General features: G+C 47.2%; 1 protein-coding gene across 3 annotated transcripts in view; it reads right to left on the bottom strand.

The window, feature by feature from the left end:
- LOC121020562 (cytidine monophosphate-N-acetylneuraminic acid hydroxylase) overlaps window positions 1–16,440 on the bottom strand; it is a 127,118-nt gene that overhangs the window by 98,486 nt on the left and 12,192 nt on the right. Inside the window, exon 1 of one of the 3 annotated variants that reach the window (XM_040460640.1) lies at window positions 15,496–15,697. The exons of 1 other annotated variant lie outside the window; for it this stretch is intronic. Coding sequence is in view for 1 of the 2 variants with exons in the window: in XM_040460639.1 (XP_040316573.1) it covers window positions 4,404–4,456 (53 nt within the window). In the remaining variant the exon portion in view is untranslated. Of the gene's footprint in view, window positions 1–4,403; window positions 4,512–15,495; window positions 15,698–16,440 lie in introns of those variants that run through there. One more of the 3 variants, XM_040460639.1, reaches the window with a different exon arrangement.

Below are 16,440 nucleotides of genomic sequence, written 5' to 3'. Positions count from 1 at the left end.
TGTTAATTCTGCCTCTTCGAGTCAGCTCGTCACCTACACACATATACCCCGTATTTAATGCACTTACAATAACTGCTTTCCTAGCGAACAAAGGGTATCTGCAGACTATTTTCCATCGAGGTGTAGAGTTTAGCTCTGGCCCCAGGTCGTCCCTGATTCCTACACCCCTCTGACTGCGATTCTGTCTTCCCAGTCCCTGGAGCCCCAGGCCGGTGCCAGCTCAGGGTCCAAACCCAGATCTCCTGGCAAGTCTGGGATCTTCTCCATGGTTGATTTCCCCTATGTGACAAATTCGCTGTCTCTCGGCTGGTCACTATCCCGGCACTTGCTGGCAGGTCTTCTACGGTCCGTCAAAGAAGGACAAGAAAGTAAACAATGAAAGACTATCAGACAGTTTTCCCATCAGGTTAAAAACCCTCAAGTTCTTCCTCCTTCATTGAAATCACTCCATTTTTTTTCCTTTTAAATTTTACTGATTTTTGAGAGAGAGAGAGAGATCATGCGCACAGGGGAGGGGCAGAGAGAGAGAGAGAGAGAGAGAAGACAAAATCCCAAGCAGGCTCTGCACTGTCAGCGCAGAGCCTGGTACGGGGCTCGAACCCACGGACCGTGAGATCACGACCTGAGCCGAAACCAAGCATTGGACACTTAACCGAATGAGCCAGCCAGGTGTTCCTCACTCACCGCCTTTTCTAACTGACTTTTCTTTCTCCTGAATTCCTGGAGAATTCTGCACTTCACAAATTGTACTTGAGGAAAAGGAATAATACTAAATTCTCTAAATATGTTATTTCTGCTAGTAAGACTGTAAGCTTCTGGAGCACAGGAAGTGTGACAAAGGACTTGTACCCCTGATGACGCTTATGATGGTGTGGAGGGACCAACTCAATGGCAAATCATCAGTGGAGTAGCAAATCAGCTTCAACTGTTCTAGCAGGAGACATGTCTGTTAATAGGATAAAGGAAGGATTTCTACATAAGGCAATTCGAGGTAACCCCTGGCCCCTGAAAGTGTTCTTCTCCTTCCCAAATCGAGAAAGTCTCTCAATTCTTCCTTCCCTAGTGTTACAACATATTGCATCATACTTTTTAAAAACACAAGTATAACATACAGTAAGGTGCACTAATCTTGAATGTACAGCTTTGTGATTTTTTAAATTTAAGTACGCTTCATACCCAGTGCAGAGCCCAACATGGGACTTGAACTCATAACCCTGAGATCAAGATCTGAGCCGAGATGAAGAGTCGGATGCTTAACTGACTGAGCCATCCAGGTGCCCCTGTGATCTCTTACATAGATATACACCTATGCAAATGCCTCCCACATCAAAGTACAGAACATTTGTAGTTCCCCAGCAAACTCCTGCCCTGCCAATACCCACTCCAATACCAACCACTCTTCTGACCTCTATCACTAGAGGTTAGTTATGCCTACTCTGGAATTTCACATAAATGGAATCGTGCAGTTACATACCTGGGCTCTTTCCCCCACCATTATGACATTTATCCATATTATTATTTGTTTTTAAATTTTTTTTAATGTTTATTTATTTTGGGGAGAGAGAGACAGAGCGTGAGCAGGGGAGGGGCAGAGAGAGAGGGAGACACAGAATCCAAAGCAGGCTCCAGGCTCTGAGCCGTCAGCAGAGAGCCCGACGTGGGGCTCGAACTCACAAGCCTTCAAGCAGCAAGATCGTGACCTGAGCCGAAGTTGGCCGCTCAACCAACTGAGCCACCCAGGTGCCCTGACATTTATCCTTATTATACACAGCAGTGGGGTGTTCCTTTTCATTGCTGCCTAGTATTCCACTGTGTAAATACGCTACATTTTCTTTATCCTACTATTGTTAGCTATTTGGTCTGTTCCTTATTTTTGCCTATTATGACTAAACGTGCTATGAATAGTCTTGCACATAACTTTTGGTGGACGTAAGTGCTCATTTCTGTTGGCAATATACCCAGGGTTGGCATTTCTGAGTCAAATGGTATATAAACACCCAACTTTGACAGGTTCCAACAATTTTCCAAAGAGACTCTACCAATTTACACTCACAACAACAAGGGTAAGAGTTGTGTGGCGATATCACAGGCTTTTTGCACCATTTTCGCGGTGTTTTTTAGTGTGCAATTAGTCAACTGGACATGGCCAGTTGCATGCTAAGCAGCTATGAACCTTTGTGATTGGTTGACCAGCCCTAACACAAGCATACGGACAACGTAAGGGGACCAGCACCCAAGAGTATGGTATGGGGACCGGATGCGTCACAAAAGTGAATCTGAATCAGGTAGACAAAGGAGAATGGCAACGAGTCTGTTATTTACTCCTGGCTAATGGTGAGTCACACTCTCTGGGGTCCGTACGTTATTGCTGGTGGCTGTACATGTATTACATGTTTCATACATTCTACACAAGCCTCACTTAAGGAAAGGAGGCAGGAAACTGCCAAAAGGAACTGGCACAACTGCCATGGGAACCCGCATTGCTTGCCAACCCTGAGAAACCTAAGAGAAATCAAAGGGGGTATGAGGACCACTACATATGTGGAGGAAATTGGGAATTGGAAATAAGAAGATCTCTCTCCCCAAGATGGACTGAGTTCACAAGGCAGAATTTAAAAAAAAAAAAAACCCTTTTGCATTAGGGCACTGAGTTATAAACATCGTCATTTTAATAGAGGGAGCCCGGACTCTCTTGAGGAGAAAACAGGTCTGGTGATGGCTTTTCTGCCTGTTTAAGTACTGACAGAAAAAGAAACTAGGATTCTGGAGAAGGGGGCTCTTGAATGAGCACGAGCCAGTAGGAGGTGGGGGGAAGGCACCTGGGGAAGCAGGTGCACGCAGGCTCCCAAGATGGGGAGGGGGCAGGACTTTCAAGGACAGTGTGTGCTCTCTGGAGGGCAGTGGTGCCACCCCTCCTTACACCTCCAGCAAAGAGAGCCCCACACAAGGTGAATGGCGCTTGGGAAACACAGGGAAAGATGTGGCCTTTGTCCGGGCCAGGATGGGCTGGCTATAAGGAGGAGTGAGGTCAGGAGATGATTGGCCAAAGAAAACTGGACCTTGAAGGGACCATTTATACAAAACCTGCTGGGATCAAAAAGAAACAAACAAACAAACAAACAAAAAACCTAGGAGGGGCATTAAACCTCCCATCGGGTATGGGATTGGGAGTTAGACATTTAAGTCTCAAAGGACAAAGTGACATGCAGGAAGACGTTGCAGAGATGGAAAAGGAAGTATGAACAGGGAGCAGCGAGGGAACAGCCGTAAGAAACAGAACCGTGAGTGCCACAGCAACGCATAGTCAGAAGAGGCCTTAAGTAGCAGGATATACCAAAACCACATTTAGAATCTGTGAACTAGGAAACCAATTTAAGGAGTCTCATCCCCCTCCCCCCACCCCCCCACCAGCTCAGAAAAAAATTAAAAAAGAAAAAAGAACATAGAAGAGAGAGAAATTATGAAACACAAAATACATAGGAAGAAAATATGAGAATAAATAAGAATTTGTCTTCCAAAGGGGAAAAAAACCAAATTGAAAAGGAACAATCGAAGAAATAAAAAGAGAACTTTTTTTTTTTTTTCCAGCTGAAGAAAAACCAGATTCCATAGTTAAAGGATCTAATGACTGTTGGGCAGGAAGGCTGAAAAAAGACATACTACAGATAATCTGATGACACTTACAAGTGACCAAAAAAAAAAATCCTACAAGCTTCCAGACCACTCCCCTACCCACGGTACTCCCTCCACCCAAAGAAGTCCCCCAAACAGCACCTGGCCAGGGAAAAGAAACCTGCTGATATCAGCCCTCTCGTTTGCAAATAAAATGCTAGGGGGATGACAAAAGAAGTTGGGGGGGGGGGCGGGGAACATTCTACAGCCTGGTGGTGACTCAAGCGAGGCTATAAAAAGATCTCTTCAGACTTGCCTGACTCAGAATATCACGGGGCAGCTGTGCTCCCCTGAGAGGCCCTTCCCCAGTCCCCTCATCCTGTCTGTCTCGAACTCTGGGGAGAAACCACTGTAACAGAACACTGCACCTCCCAAAGAAGTGTGCCAGCCTTCTCCAGGGGAAGGTTTGTATCCCGCCCACTCTCACCCACGCTGTACCCTAGAGAAAAGTTCTCTAGATCTCTCTCAACACTGTCCTACTAAACCTCCCTCGGATGATGGCCTCTTCGGGCAACTATCCTCTCTCTCTCTCTCTCTCTCTCTCTCTCTCTTTTTCATCTGCCACATTTCTTGTTACTCTTATTCCTCCTCTCCACTTCCTAACTCTCCCTCCCCAGTGCCATCTGGCTTCTCCCGCCGTGCCTGGAAGGAAGGCCATCCAGGAAGGTGTGATAGCATCTGCCCATCCTTACCGTACTGGCCTCACTGTTACACTCAGTATGACCACCCACCTTCTCCTTGCAACTTTCTGCTTGCTAGAAATCGGTGAATGGAACGCATTCATTCCTGGGCCTCCGGAGCTGTTTGCTCCCTTCTGTTTTGCTTTTGTTTCCTCCTTTGCCTCTGCCTGACCTTAAACGTTCCTGTTCCCCAGGCTTCCTTCCCTTGTTGCTCTTTGCAGAGACTGTGTCCGCCTCGCTCATTTGTTTCCGGAAATCAGAACCTCCTCGAGTAAAAAGAGGGGTCCGTGAGAAGGATCCAGGGACACCTCAAAAAACCCAAGCACAGGAACCCCTGTGGTCTCATGCAGGTCTGGAATCCCTTGCTTTTTGTCCCTGCTTGGAGAACACTTATCCCCCTTCTGCCTGTGTTTCCAGGGCATGAGGGAATAGAAAGACAAATCTGAATGGCCAGGCACACAGTCACAGGGTCACGTGCTTCAGTGGGTCGAGCCACGGGAGTGGGGGTAGCGAAGGGGGAAGGCTTGGGTTCTTTTTTAGGCTACTGGTTGGACTCGGAATTTCCCCCGCAAGCCCAGTCGTATCTCTGTAGGCACAACAGCACATGACCGGTCCCCGAACAGAGGTCCAGGACAGGGGACTGAGGGCCTCATGCCTTCTTCAGCCATGCTCTGTAATATGGCTTTTATCAAAGAAGCCTGCGCTGGGGTTTCTAGGGTACTGCGCTGACTAACAGAATCATTATTTCCATGCATCCGCGAGTGGATCTTCATGTGCCCAATTTACCAGAACCTAGAAGACTCTTTCCCTAAGCAGCTCTAGTGGACACTGAATTCATTCTAGGACGGTGCGCAATGATGAGCTCCCAAAGGCCAGCACTCTGCTGCCTTCTCTTCATTGCCTGTGTCTGGCAAAGAGCCTGGGCCAGAGGCACAAGGTCAACGGTTAATAAATACTGGCTCAACAAACACCTCCGTAGCATGTTCCTTTCTTGGAAGTATTAGCCAGTCTGCTTCTGGAACCGGCACACATCCTCTTCGCCCGGCTTCAATCTTCCCTTCCTACAAACCCCAGAGGCCATTTCCAACTCATTCCCTCCCTCCTGGAAGAATCTCACGCGTAAGTGTCAGTCTTTACGCATTTTGAGATTTGGGGAAAACAAAACAGATATGGAACAATGTTTGCTCCTCAAGATTAATGGTGCCCTTTGCCAGTAAGGAAAAAAAAAATCTAATGGAATTGTTTCACTGAGTTAGTTTAATTTGTACATTTATATAAGATTTATGATCAACTGGATGGAAAAAGGCTGGCAACCAGCGTTTTGTTCTGTTTGAGGCCTGTGCTAATAGCTGCCTCCCATCGACAGAAATGGACCCACCAAGTGGGAGCATTGTTCCTTTTCCTGTGGAGACTGTTGGATTGTTCCTTTTCCTTTCTGGGCCAAGAAGAAAGCCAAGAGGGAGGGAAATACTTCTCTAGTCATTCTTGACTTGTATACCGTGTGTTTCTCTCCATCTCCATCGTGACGGATTTCAGCCACTACCTTCCCGTCAAGTATAAATGACCAAAGGTACCAGCCTAATCATTGGCCAGGCGACTCTGTCACCCACAGCTCTCATTTTTAAAGTCTACACCAGAAGCCCACTACACGTCAAGGCATTTGGTCTCTCTGCCCAAGGGAGGACTTCCAGCACCAAGGACACATGAGTTCAGTTAAATGCTCACAGGACACTTTCCGTGTCAGGTCTTAGCCTCAGTGCTAGGGATACAGAATCGAATACGATACGGGAGCTTACGGTCTAGTGAGAAAGGCAGACGTCTTGTTGGAAAATGCCCGTGAAATGTGCCAAGTGACCAATTCCTCCACCTGGGTTCTAGACTTCCTTCTTCAGTGCATAGTCTCAGGAGCCCCAGGCTATTGTCCCTTTCTCTCCTAACTCTTCAGTCTTTCCTCTCTACCCAGCTCCTTCCCTTTGGCATTTAAACGTGTGCAAGCCTCTCCAGTTTTTAAAACTATAATTCTTGCTAAACTCACTACTGTCCCCCCCAGCAATGGTCCTTTCTCTTTACTTCCGGAAGAGTATCACTCTTTGTCTGTCCCTCTGTCTCTCTTTCTCCTCTCTTCTTACTTTCCACTGACCCCTCAAGCCACTCAAGATGAGTGTTGCCCTCATCCTCCACCAGGAATGTTCTAAGATCAGCAATATCTTCTACGTGGTGAAAGCCAAACGATGCTTCTCAGTCATCCACTTACTGGACATCTCAGCTCCACTGGCACCCTGGACAACGCTCCCCCTTCTGGAAAGCTCTTTCCCTGTGGCCTCCGTGGAAGCCTTCTTGACCCTAGGTCCACCTGCAGCCCCCCAGCTCCTACCAAACACCATGCCTGTCCCTCCAGGGGGATCCAGGGCCTCAGCCACATCCCTGGCCTTCTCATGTGAACTTCAGGAAGAGCCTCCTACTCTCCTCCTGCCAGCCCACCTCCAACCTACGCAGTATGTTACAGCTAGACGAGCCTTAAAAATGTCAGATGGAACCACGTCTCTTCCCTGCTTGCAGCTCCCAATGATTCCCCACTTCCTTGGGGATAAAGTCCAAAATCCTTAGCGTGGCCTATCATGCTCATCCCGGCGTGTGCCTCCCTCTCCTGCCCTTATCTCCCACTGCTCACCCCGGTCTGGTCAGTGTGACACCTCTTAGTTTTCCTGCTGTTCTGTGGACCTGTGCACTTCAGTTGTTCCCCCTACTTCAACATCCCCCCTCCCCATCTTTGCCTGGCTAACTCCCTCCCACTCCTCAGATTTCACTTGAAATGCCACTTCACCTGGAAATCTTTGATACCCAAAGTTTTGGCTCAATCCCACTATAAGCTTCCGTGGCACGGAGAACTTTCCATTTCTCCAGCTTAACATCCAGCACACCTGTTATTACTTATTCACTGCCTGTCTTCATGTTTGAACATTAACCTAAATGGGGGGCAGGGGGGCTGTCTTGTTTACTGCTATATCCCCAACACCTAGGATGGGGCATATTTTTGAATGAATGAGAAATGCACTAGATGCTATAAACACAACTACGCAGTCATCACAGGTCAGGCCTTTTCCCAAACTATACTACTATGATTTCTAAAGGAAATGTAGTCGAAACCAGATGGTGGGTTCATAGAAAGGGCGAGATGTTTGTAAAGGTCAGGTGTGTTTACAGAAAGTAGTTAAGGAGAGCATAATGGCTTTTAAGAGAATCACTGTTATTCTAAAGTTTTACAGTACCAAATACAAGATCTAGGGTGTGACAGTATCCAATAACTCTGCCCATGATATGATTCATACTCTGAGGAAATATTTGTTATCTTAAATTCACGTCGCACATTTCCAGTTGAGTAAAGGCATGATAGAAACAAACAGTAGCTTCTGTGATGAGGTAGTTACAATGAGCTCATGTCATAAATCAACGTGGCCAGGACCTAGGGATCAAGGCTTTCTAAAAATAAAAATTTGATCTGGATAAGAAAGTAATCAAGCTTTTTAAAATCATGGATGTATAGAGCAGAAATGGACCCGACATTATCCAGCCCAAACCTCCCACCCTGTCCTCCAACCCCCCCTCCATCCATGTTGTCTAATACAGGAAGCAGAGGCCCTAAGAGTTTAAGTCACTTCCCTAAGGTTAATGTCCTGTTAGCAGCAAATTGGGTAATAAAATCCAGATGTCTATGCCGGTGGAACTGAATGCTTTCCTCTTCTTGGTTCCATAAACTCTAATTTTATGAAATTTATAAGCCTTCTCCAAACCATGGCCCGAAAAAATGGTTTTCCAGAAACTCTTATTCTCCTCTAGTCTCTAATCCTGATTCACTAAAGAGAATACCCTGAATAAAACAAAGCCTTTAGGTGCTGCTGACCCCAATAACACCTTCCCCTTACCACTTACACTGCTCAAAGGCTTAGGATATAATAATAGTAGTCGCTGAAGAACTTTGAATAACACCTTGACATAATATTCTGTCCTGAGGCATTACGTAACGTAGTGCCCTTTTGTCCGTTCTAAGCCCTGAGAAAAGCAGTCTCCCTGCTGTCATAGAATATTTTGGAAACTTCTGTGTTTCCAAACAAATCACTCAGGATGATCTGGCAATTCCATTCCTGTGTATACATCTAAAAGAATTTAAAGCAAGGAGGGACTCAAACGGATACTCGTACATCAACGTCCAGTGCAGCGTTATTCACAAGAGTCAGAAGGTGGAAATGACCCAAGTGTCCATCAACAGAGGAGCTGATTACAAAATGTGGTGTCTACATACACAATGGAATATTATTTGGCCAAATAATAGAATGACATTCTGAGAGGTGCTACAACATGAATATAACAGGAAAAGAGTGTGCTAAGTGAAATAAAGCTGACACAAAAGAACACATACCGTAGAATTCCACTTCTGGGAGATACTCAGAATAGGCAAATTGAGACAGTATGTAGGACAGCTACCAGGACTGGAGGGACAGAGAAACGGGCAGTCCCTGCTTAATGGGTACAGTCTCTGCTTGGGATGATGAAAGAGTTCAGGAAGCAGACAGTGGTGGTGATGTCGAATGCACTGTGCAGGATGCCTGTCTTGGTGGCCACGGTCAGGCTAGGATGGACCCCACTCTCGTGTGTTCTAGGCAGGGGCTTACAGGAAAGTCACGGTACAGACCTGCCCTGCTTTCTATGGACTGAGGAAGGGGGCAGGGGAAGAATTTTAATTAAGTTGTAGAACTACATTCTGCCCCAAGAAGCAGCAGGGAAAGGCAAGTTCTTTTGGTTTCCCATTCGAATTCAGGAACAGTTTCTTGAACTGACACCCTGATCTGATGCATAAGACGAGGAACCATCTAGCATCCAGATGAGAAAAGCGTTTCTCGGGCCTGAGAAATTTTGACCACCCACCACCCTCCTCATTTGTGCCTTCAAGACTGTGGCTCTGATGGGGTGCCTGGGTGGCCCAGTCAGTTAAAGCATCGGACCTCGGCTCAGGTCATGACCTCACGGTTCGTGGGTTCAAGCCCCGTGCTGGGCTCTGTGCTGACAGCTCAAAGCCTGGAGCCTGCTTCAGATTCTGTGTCTCCTTCTCTCTCTGCTTCTCCCCCATTCAGGCTCTGTCTCTCAAAAATAAATAGATGTTAAGAAAAAAAAAAAAAAAAGGACTGTGGCTCTGGCCATTACCTTCTTTCCTTATGAGGCCTGTTCCATTTCCAGTTTCCAAACTACCGAGAACTTAACGACTAGAACTCAATTATGTAAACACGGGGAGGCAGGAGTTTTTTAGTTTCAAAGACGTAAGGTGCCACCGGCCAGGAATGTGGGTCTCCTGTTCAAATGGCCAGGTTCGGTGTCCAGGTTATACATCCAGAGGTTATAGTCTATGATGCAGTAAAGGCATTTCTAGCCACTCACCTTCCTACTGATCTTCCCAAGGACTGAGAAGACATTAAGAAGAACATACTAACTTTTGGAGGGGCCAATTTTGGGTCAGCAGTTTTGAAGGTCGTGATAAATATAAGGGAAACGATTTTGCATCGCATATTTCCTTCCGGGGAAGCTACGATAAACCAAGGGTATGTAACCGAAGAGTCCCTAGAACCAGACTCGTTTGCAGAGACAAATGTGTTACCCTCCATGATTCTGGCGCGTTTGACCTTCAGTTGCATTTTTCTGGCGGGAGATGTCTGGCCAAATGTCTTCCAGTCTGGAAACGAAGAGAACGCATTCATAGGGCCTAGGGAAAGCGGCGGATGGTATTTTCCAAAGACGGCCTCAGCTTCCCACAGGCTGTTCTCACGGTGTGACTGACCTTCCTCCCACGGAGGTGTGTGGCATCCGTGTTCCTCCCCTTGTATCTGGGCGGGAGCCTGTGACTGCCCCAGACAACAGATGCTACGTGGCTCCTGAAGCTTGGTCTAAGACACCACCTGGCCTCCTCTCTTTTGGGCCTGTCCTCAGAAGCCAGTCCCCATTTATGAGGAAGCTGGGACAAATGAAAGAACCCCACGGAGGCGTCTGGCAAGTCCAGCCGAGGGCTAAGCCGCCATCATTCCCAGGCGTGTGAGGGAGCAAGCTTTCCAAAGATTCTATCCCCAGCTGCTCCAGCCGTCCGGTGAGGCTCCAGACAGCACGGAGCAGACACGAGCTGTCCCTGGCGTGCCCTGTCTGAGAATGCCTGACCCACAGACTCTGTGGACATAATAAATGGTTGTTTTTATCACTGAAAAAGAAATTGCTCAAGTCATGCTTAAATTAAGTTTCCGTTAGTATAAAATGAGAGCATGACAAAGCACATTGTGACGCTTAAAGGCTCGGTCACCGACACACAGCCCTAGTGCCAACAGTATTAACACAGTGTGGCACACGGTCTATTAGAGAAAAGTAAGAGAGCACGTAGAGTTCCCCAAACTCTCATCTCCCACAGCATGGGCCAGCCATCGATGGTCTATCTGCACCAAGGCCAGAGTCCAGGAGAGCATGGCCAGCCTCTCACGGTAATCTGGGCGCACACAAAAAAAGGACCTGATCTCACACCACATTACACATTTAGGCTGCTACACGCTTACGTTGGCCTATGGAACACTTAGGTTCTCTGGGTCACGAGAAGTAAAAGATGGCATCTCTGGGCCCAGAGAGAAGAGTAGGGAAAATGCATATGGAGGGCCTAATCTACACTGAAGGTCAAAGGTTGCAGACAGAGCACCCTGGAACAATCTAGAAGAGCCTCTGCATATCCAGAATGTTAACATCCACCGAAAGCCCTGCTGCTCCTCTGCAGACTAGCTCAGGCCAGCTCAGCCTGGCAGAAGGAGAGAGGAGCCCAGCCCCTTCCGATGTGTCTCCCATCAGACACAAAGGGAACACAGTGAGAATCTTCCCTAACCTTCTCTTCTGCCCTCCTCCCATCAAAACAAGATGGTCACTTGCACCCTTCACATTGGCAGAATTTAAAAAAAATTTTTTTTAACGTTTACTCATTTTTGAGAGAGAGAGAGAGCGTGCGCGTGAGTGGGGGAGGGGCAGAGAGAGAGGGAGACACAGAATCTGAAGCAGGCTCCAGGCTCCACGCTGGTAGCACAGAGCCCAATGCGGGGCTTGAACCCACGAACCGTGAGATCATGACCTGAGCCTAAGGCAGACGCTTAACCAACTGAGCCACCCAGGTGCCCCTGGCAGAATTTTAAAGATGAGTAGTATTCAGTGTTGGTGGGCCCCCTGGGAGAGGTGTATGCTCATAATAAACACAGGAGTATAAAACAGTAGCTCGGCAGGGAAATTTGACCGTGTCTATCAATCACAATATAACTATCCTCTGGCTGAGCAGCTCTACCTCTATTCCAGTTTAAGTTTGTTTTTAAAGCAATACTTTAGTACGGGTACAAAGAGATGTCTATTGCAACAAAATACTGGAAATACCAATGGAGGAATAAGTAAGTAAATTTTGGCATATTCTTCTATGAAATACTATGCAACAGTTATGAATAAAGTAGGTTTATAAGTGCCAATATAAATAGGGTTCTACAACATAGTTTTGTCCATTTACGTTGTTTTGGAGTGTGTAAAAAAATGCCTACTTATAATTATCTTCGTTTAAAATTAACATCAAGTTTCTTTTAATCCCTTTTTTAGTTTATTTATTTATTTTGAGAGAGAGAGAGAAAGAGAGAGAGAACGTGAGTAGGGGAGGGGCAGAGAGAGAGGGAGAGAGAGAATCCCAAACAGGCTCCATGCTGTCGGCACAGAGCCCAACATGGGGCTCAATACCATGAACTGTGAGATCATGATCATGACCTGAGCCGAAATCAGGTCAGATGCTTAACTGACTGAGCCACCCAGGCACCCCAGCATCAAACTTCTTGATGCTCCAAAATTGCACTACATGCAGATAGTGATGTATAGTCGTTTGCCAGCCAGTGAGGCTCAGAATAGACCAATTACATTGGAATCCCCAGAGCGGCTTAGGATCTAGAATCTAGGACATCATAGCTACTCAGCACTGTTTAATAAATTAATAAAACAGGCTAGCAGCTCCAAGGCTCCTTCTGGTTCTAGTTCTTTGATTCTAGAGTGGGAGGAACACCGTCCTTTTAAATAAAATGGTGACGACAATGCCCACCTCACAGCGCTGCTGCGATGACAAATCCTAGCAACTGTTGTATTGTTGGACTTCACTGGATAAAAATGACTTTTCTGTCAAGTTCAGAGACACACTAGATGTTTCAGAGAGACTTTTTCAATGTGTTTGGAGGAGGCGGGGGGAGGTGTGAAGGAGGGGACGGGAGAGAGGGTCAAACATTAAAAATACTACCATAGATGAGGGTGAAGAGGCGGATGATGGCAAGAGCCAAGCCCAGACGTGAGGCATGGTCAAAAGTAACGGTAATAGCGGGCGCCTGGTTGGCTCAGTGGGTTAAGCGTCCGGCTTCGGCTCATGTCATGAGCTCACGTCATGATCTCACCATTCATGGGTTCACGCCCTGCATCGGGCTCTGCCCAATCCCAAGCGGGGGAGCCTGCTTGGGATTCTCTCTCCTTCTCTCTCTCTCTCTCTCTCTCTCTCTCTCTGGCCCCCCCTCCCCCACACATGGGTGTGCATGCTCTCTCTAAAATAAAATTTTTAAAAAGGTAACAGAAAAAAAAGTAACAGTAATAGGAAGGGCGTTATACTTTTAAAAGCTTTGAGCATGTACACTAATAGGAAACTCCTGGAAACCCTTGATTGGAGAAAGAACACAAGCAGAAAACTGCTGAAGTTGGGAGTGGCTCCAGAGAAGTTCCATTCTGGTCCCTGACCTTGATCACAATTGATGGGAAACTAGGCTTTCAATCTCATTGAAGCAGAGAGAGTGTGAGTACCGTTTGTTAGTTTCCCAGAGCCGCCCAAACAAGTTCAAGTTTAACTGGGTGGCTTAAAATCACAGAAATGTAATCCCTCATGGTTCTAGAGGCCAGGAGTCTGAAATCAAGGTGCCTGCAGAGCTGCTTCCTGCCGGGAGTGTGAAGGAGCGTACGTGCCTTTCTCCTAGCTTCTGCAGATGCATCACCTCGGGCTCCTGCTCTGTGGTCACCTTCATTCCGTGTCTCTCCTCTGTGTCTTTTCCTGTGGCTCTGCCTTTGTCTTTTCCTCTTGCTGTAAAGGCACCTGCTATTGGATTAGGGTCTACCTACATAATCCAGGATGATCTCCTCTTAAGATCCTTAATTATATCAGGGCGTCTGGGTGGCTCCATGGGTTAAGCATCCAACTCGGTATCAGCTAAGGTCATACTGTCAAGGTTTGTGAGTTCGAGCCCCATGTTGGGCTCCACTCTGACAGAGCAGAGCCTCCTTGGGATTCTCTCTCTCCCTCTCTCTCTCTCTGTTCCTTCTCCACTCATGCTCTCTCTCTCAAAATAAATAAACTTTAAAAAAATCCCTAATTATATCCAAAAGGTCCTCTTCCTATATTAGGTCACATTTGGAGGCTCCAGATAGACATATCTCGTGGGGGCAGGGCAATTGCCAACCTCCCATAGCTTGCTCGTGCGGTTTTGGCATTGGAAGAAGGCTACTACAACGGAAATATAAACCGAAGGGAAGTAAAAGCTAAAAATAAAAAATGTAAAGTTTCCTGGGCAGTTTCAAACCAGCAGATGTAAGTGGCTTGTGGTATCATCGTCAACACTTTCTGGCAGCCTCTTTAAAAACTGACCCAAGCCAGGAACATTGCTGAAATGGTCAGCACATACTTAATCACTAAAGCTGATCACCTTCCCAATTTCTTCCCATGGAATTTAAAACAAATACTCTCAATTGTCATTTATGGACATATATAATTATGTGAGAGACAAAAGCATAAATAAGGAGCCTAACAGAGTTTGAGGTACCATGTACTAAATTTAGATTCTGTTTCCAGTAAGGTGACGGGCTAACCACCTGAATGAATCCTCTTGTTAAAAACAACTAAAAATCTGACCATCTTAAGAGAGTCAATGGGCTGTCATGAACGTAAGGAATTCTCAAATCAGACACTGATTGCAGACAAGACTGTAGCCAGCCATTTCCCCCAAATAAGGAGGCGGGGTGGGGGAGGGAACACATAGAGGTTTGCATTCATGGCCTCCAATGGCTCTAGAGACACAGCCCAAAAAGCCTGTCAAGTTGGGGAGTCTAATTGGGATCTTCCCCCCAAAAGTGATCCCAGTGGGTGAAACCCACTGAGCCCTGGGTGGCTCAGCAGGTCATGATCTCACAGCCCGGAGCCTGCTTCCAATTCTGGGTCTCCCCCTCTCTCTCTCTCTGCCCCTTCCCCACTCATGCTCTCTCTCAAAAAAATAAATAAACATTAAAAAAAATTTTTTTATTTAAAAATACACATTAAAAAATTACATTAAAAGAAGAATGAATGTAGAAATAAACTGCTTTTCTCCTCAATCCCCCACTCCTCCCATCCCAAGCCCAGTTCCAGGAGACAGGAAAATCTATTAGTTCAAATCTTAGTGTTAAGTGGACGGGAGAAAAAAAGTACAACCTGGCCACCATGAGTGTTTTCAGCCTGAATTCACACTAGCGAGGGGCACTGGACAAACCTCTTGCCATTTAGTTGAGTAGCTCCCATAAACCTGGAAAAAGCAAGTGCTGATCCCGTCTGCAAGGCTCCACTTCTAGCTCAGCTAATGGTAATTTGTGCAGGCAAAGTTCCAAAGCATCAGCAGCTCACAGCATGGGAAATTCAGAAATTCCATAATCTTACAGTTAATTCCATTCTCTGTGCCTGAGGCTTGAAATATGTCTTTGTACACTTATGCCCACGTCATGTCTGTATAAAGGAGATCTCAAACTCTAACCAAGAGAACACTGACCTAGCCGTATAAGCAATAAAGCATGTGCTAAGCAACAAATATTGCCAAAGTGAGTCATTTCATAAAGATAAGAGGACCAATTAGTCAGAAACCATACTTTCAAATTTACATGCACTAAGAGCCTCAGGATATACTGCCAAAACTATAAGGAGTCACAGGCGAATTCAAAACCTCAGATTTTTAAATACTCTCAGTAACTGATTGAAGAGGCGGATAAAAATGTATTTTAATTCGTCCGGAGGGCGCAGGCGCAGCAGGCACGCCAACAAGTGATGCCGGCTCACCTGTGGGGACTCCTGGGGACTCAGGGAGGGTTTCCGGAGGCCCAGGGAGGTCTCCGGACTCCACCGAGGGGCGCAGGGCTGCAGGAGGGAGGCTGCGGACGGAGGGGCTCCAGGGAGAGGCGCCGGAGTCAAGGGAACCCAAAGGAGCATCCACCGGAGGAGCCGGGCCGGGAACCACGTGGGAAGGGGAGTCACCTGCCCTGGGGGTGAGCAGGGACAACTCGAACTCCAGAAGCTTCCTCCGTCCGCGTCCCATTTCCTGGGGATAAGGCTCGCGCCCCCCCCCCCACTCTTCCCACTGTGGCTGACACTGTGGGCGGCCTGGAGGCAGCTGGGAGCCCGCCCGGCACCCCCTTGTCACCCCCTCCGAGGCCCGCCAGTCCTGGAGTCGAGCGCCCCACGCGCCTGGGAAGGGCGCCGTGCTGTTTTGGCCTCCTGCCTCGCCCAGCGCCCTGTGCCCCGCGCCGTCCCCACATACACTTCTCCCCTTGCTCCCTTGCTCCCCTCACCCTGCGCCCCTGCGCGCGCCCCCACCCCCTTACCCGTGCCCGCCCTCCACTGGCCCCACTCTGCCCCGGAAAGGGCAGTACCCTCCCTTAGAGAGAGAGAGAGAATGTTGTAGTGAGATGTATCCTGCTTCCAGACTGACTTGAGCCATTGTCAGGGAAACGGTAGCCCCCAAAGGTACCAATACATGTTGGGATATGTCAAAATCAGATAAATTAGTAAGGATGAAGAGGGTTTGAATATCACAGTTACCAAACCTGACCTAATGGAGATTTTTTTACACGCGCACAAATGGCCAATGAACGCATGAAAAAGTGCCCAACGTTATCATTAGTCAGCAGAGAGATAGAAATTAAAACCAAAAAAAAATGAGTAGGAAGCAAAAGCATTAAGAATGACTCATGTATTTCTACTTCTGGCCAAGTTCCAATAACAGGG

The sequence above is a fragment of the Herpailurus yagouaroundi genome, unplaced genomic scaffold (assembly GCF_014898765.1).
Source record: "Herpailurus yagouaroundi ecotype Mexico unplaced genomic scaffold, PumYag 250, whole genome shotgun sequence".
NCBI classification, from domain to species: Eukaryota; Metazoa; Chordata; class Mammalia; order Carnivora; family Felidae; genus Herpailurus; species Herpailurus yagouaroundi.
This window is presented reverse-complemented; position numbering and strand designations above follow the sequence as displayed.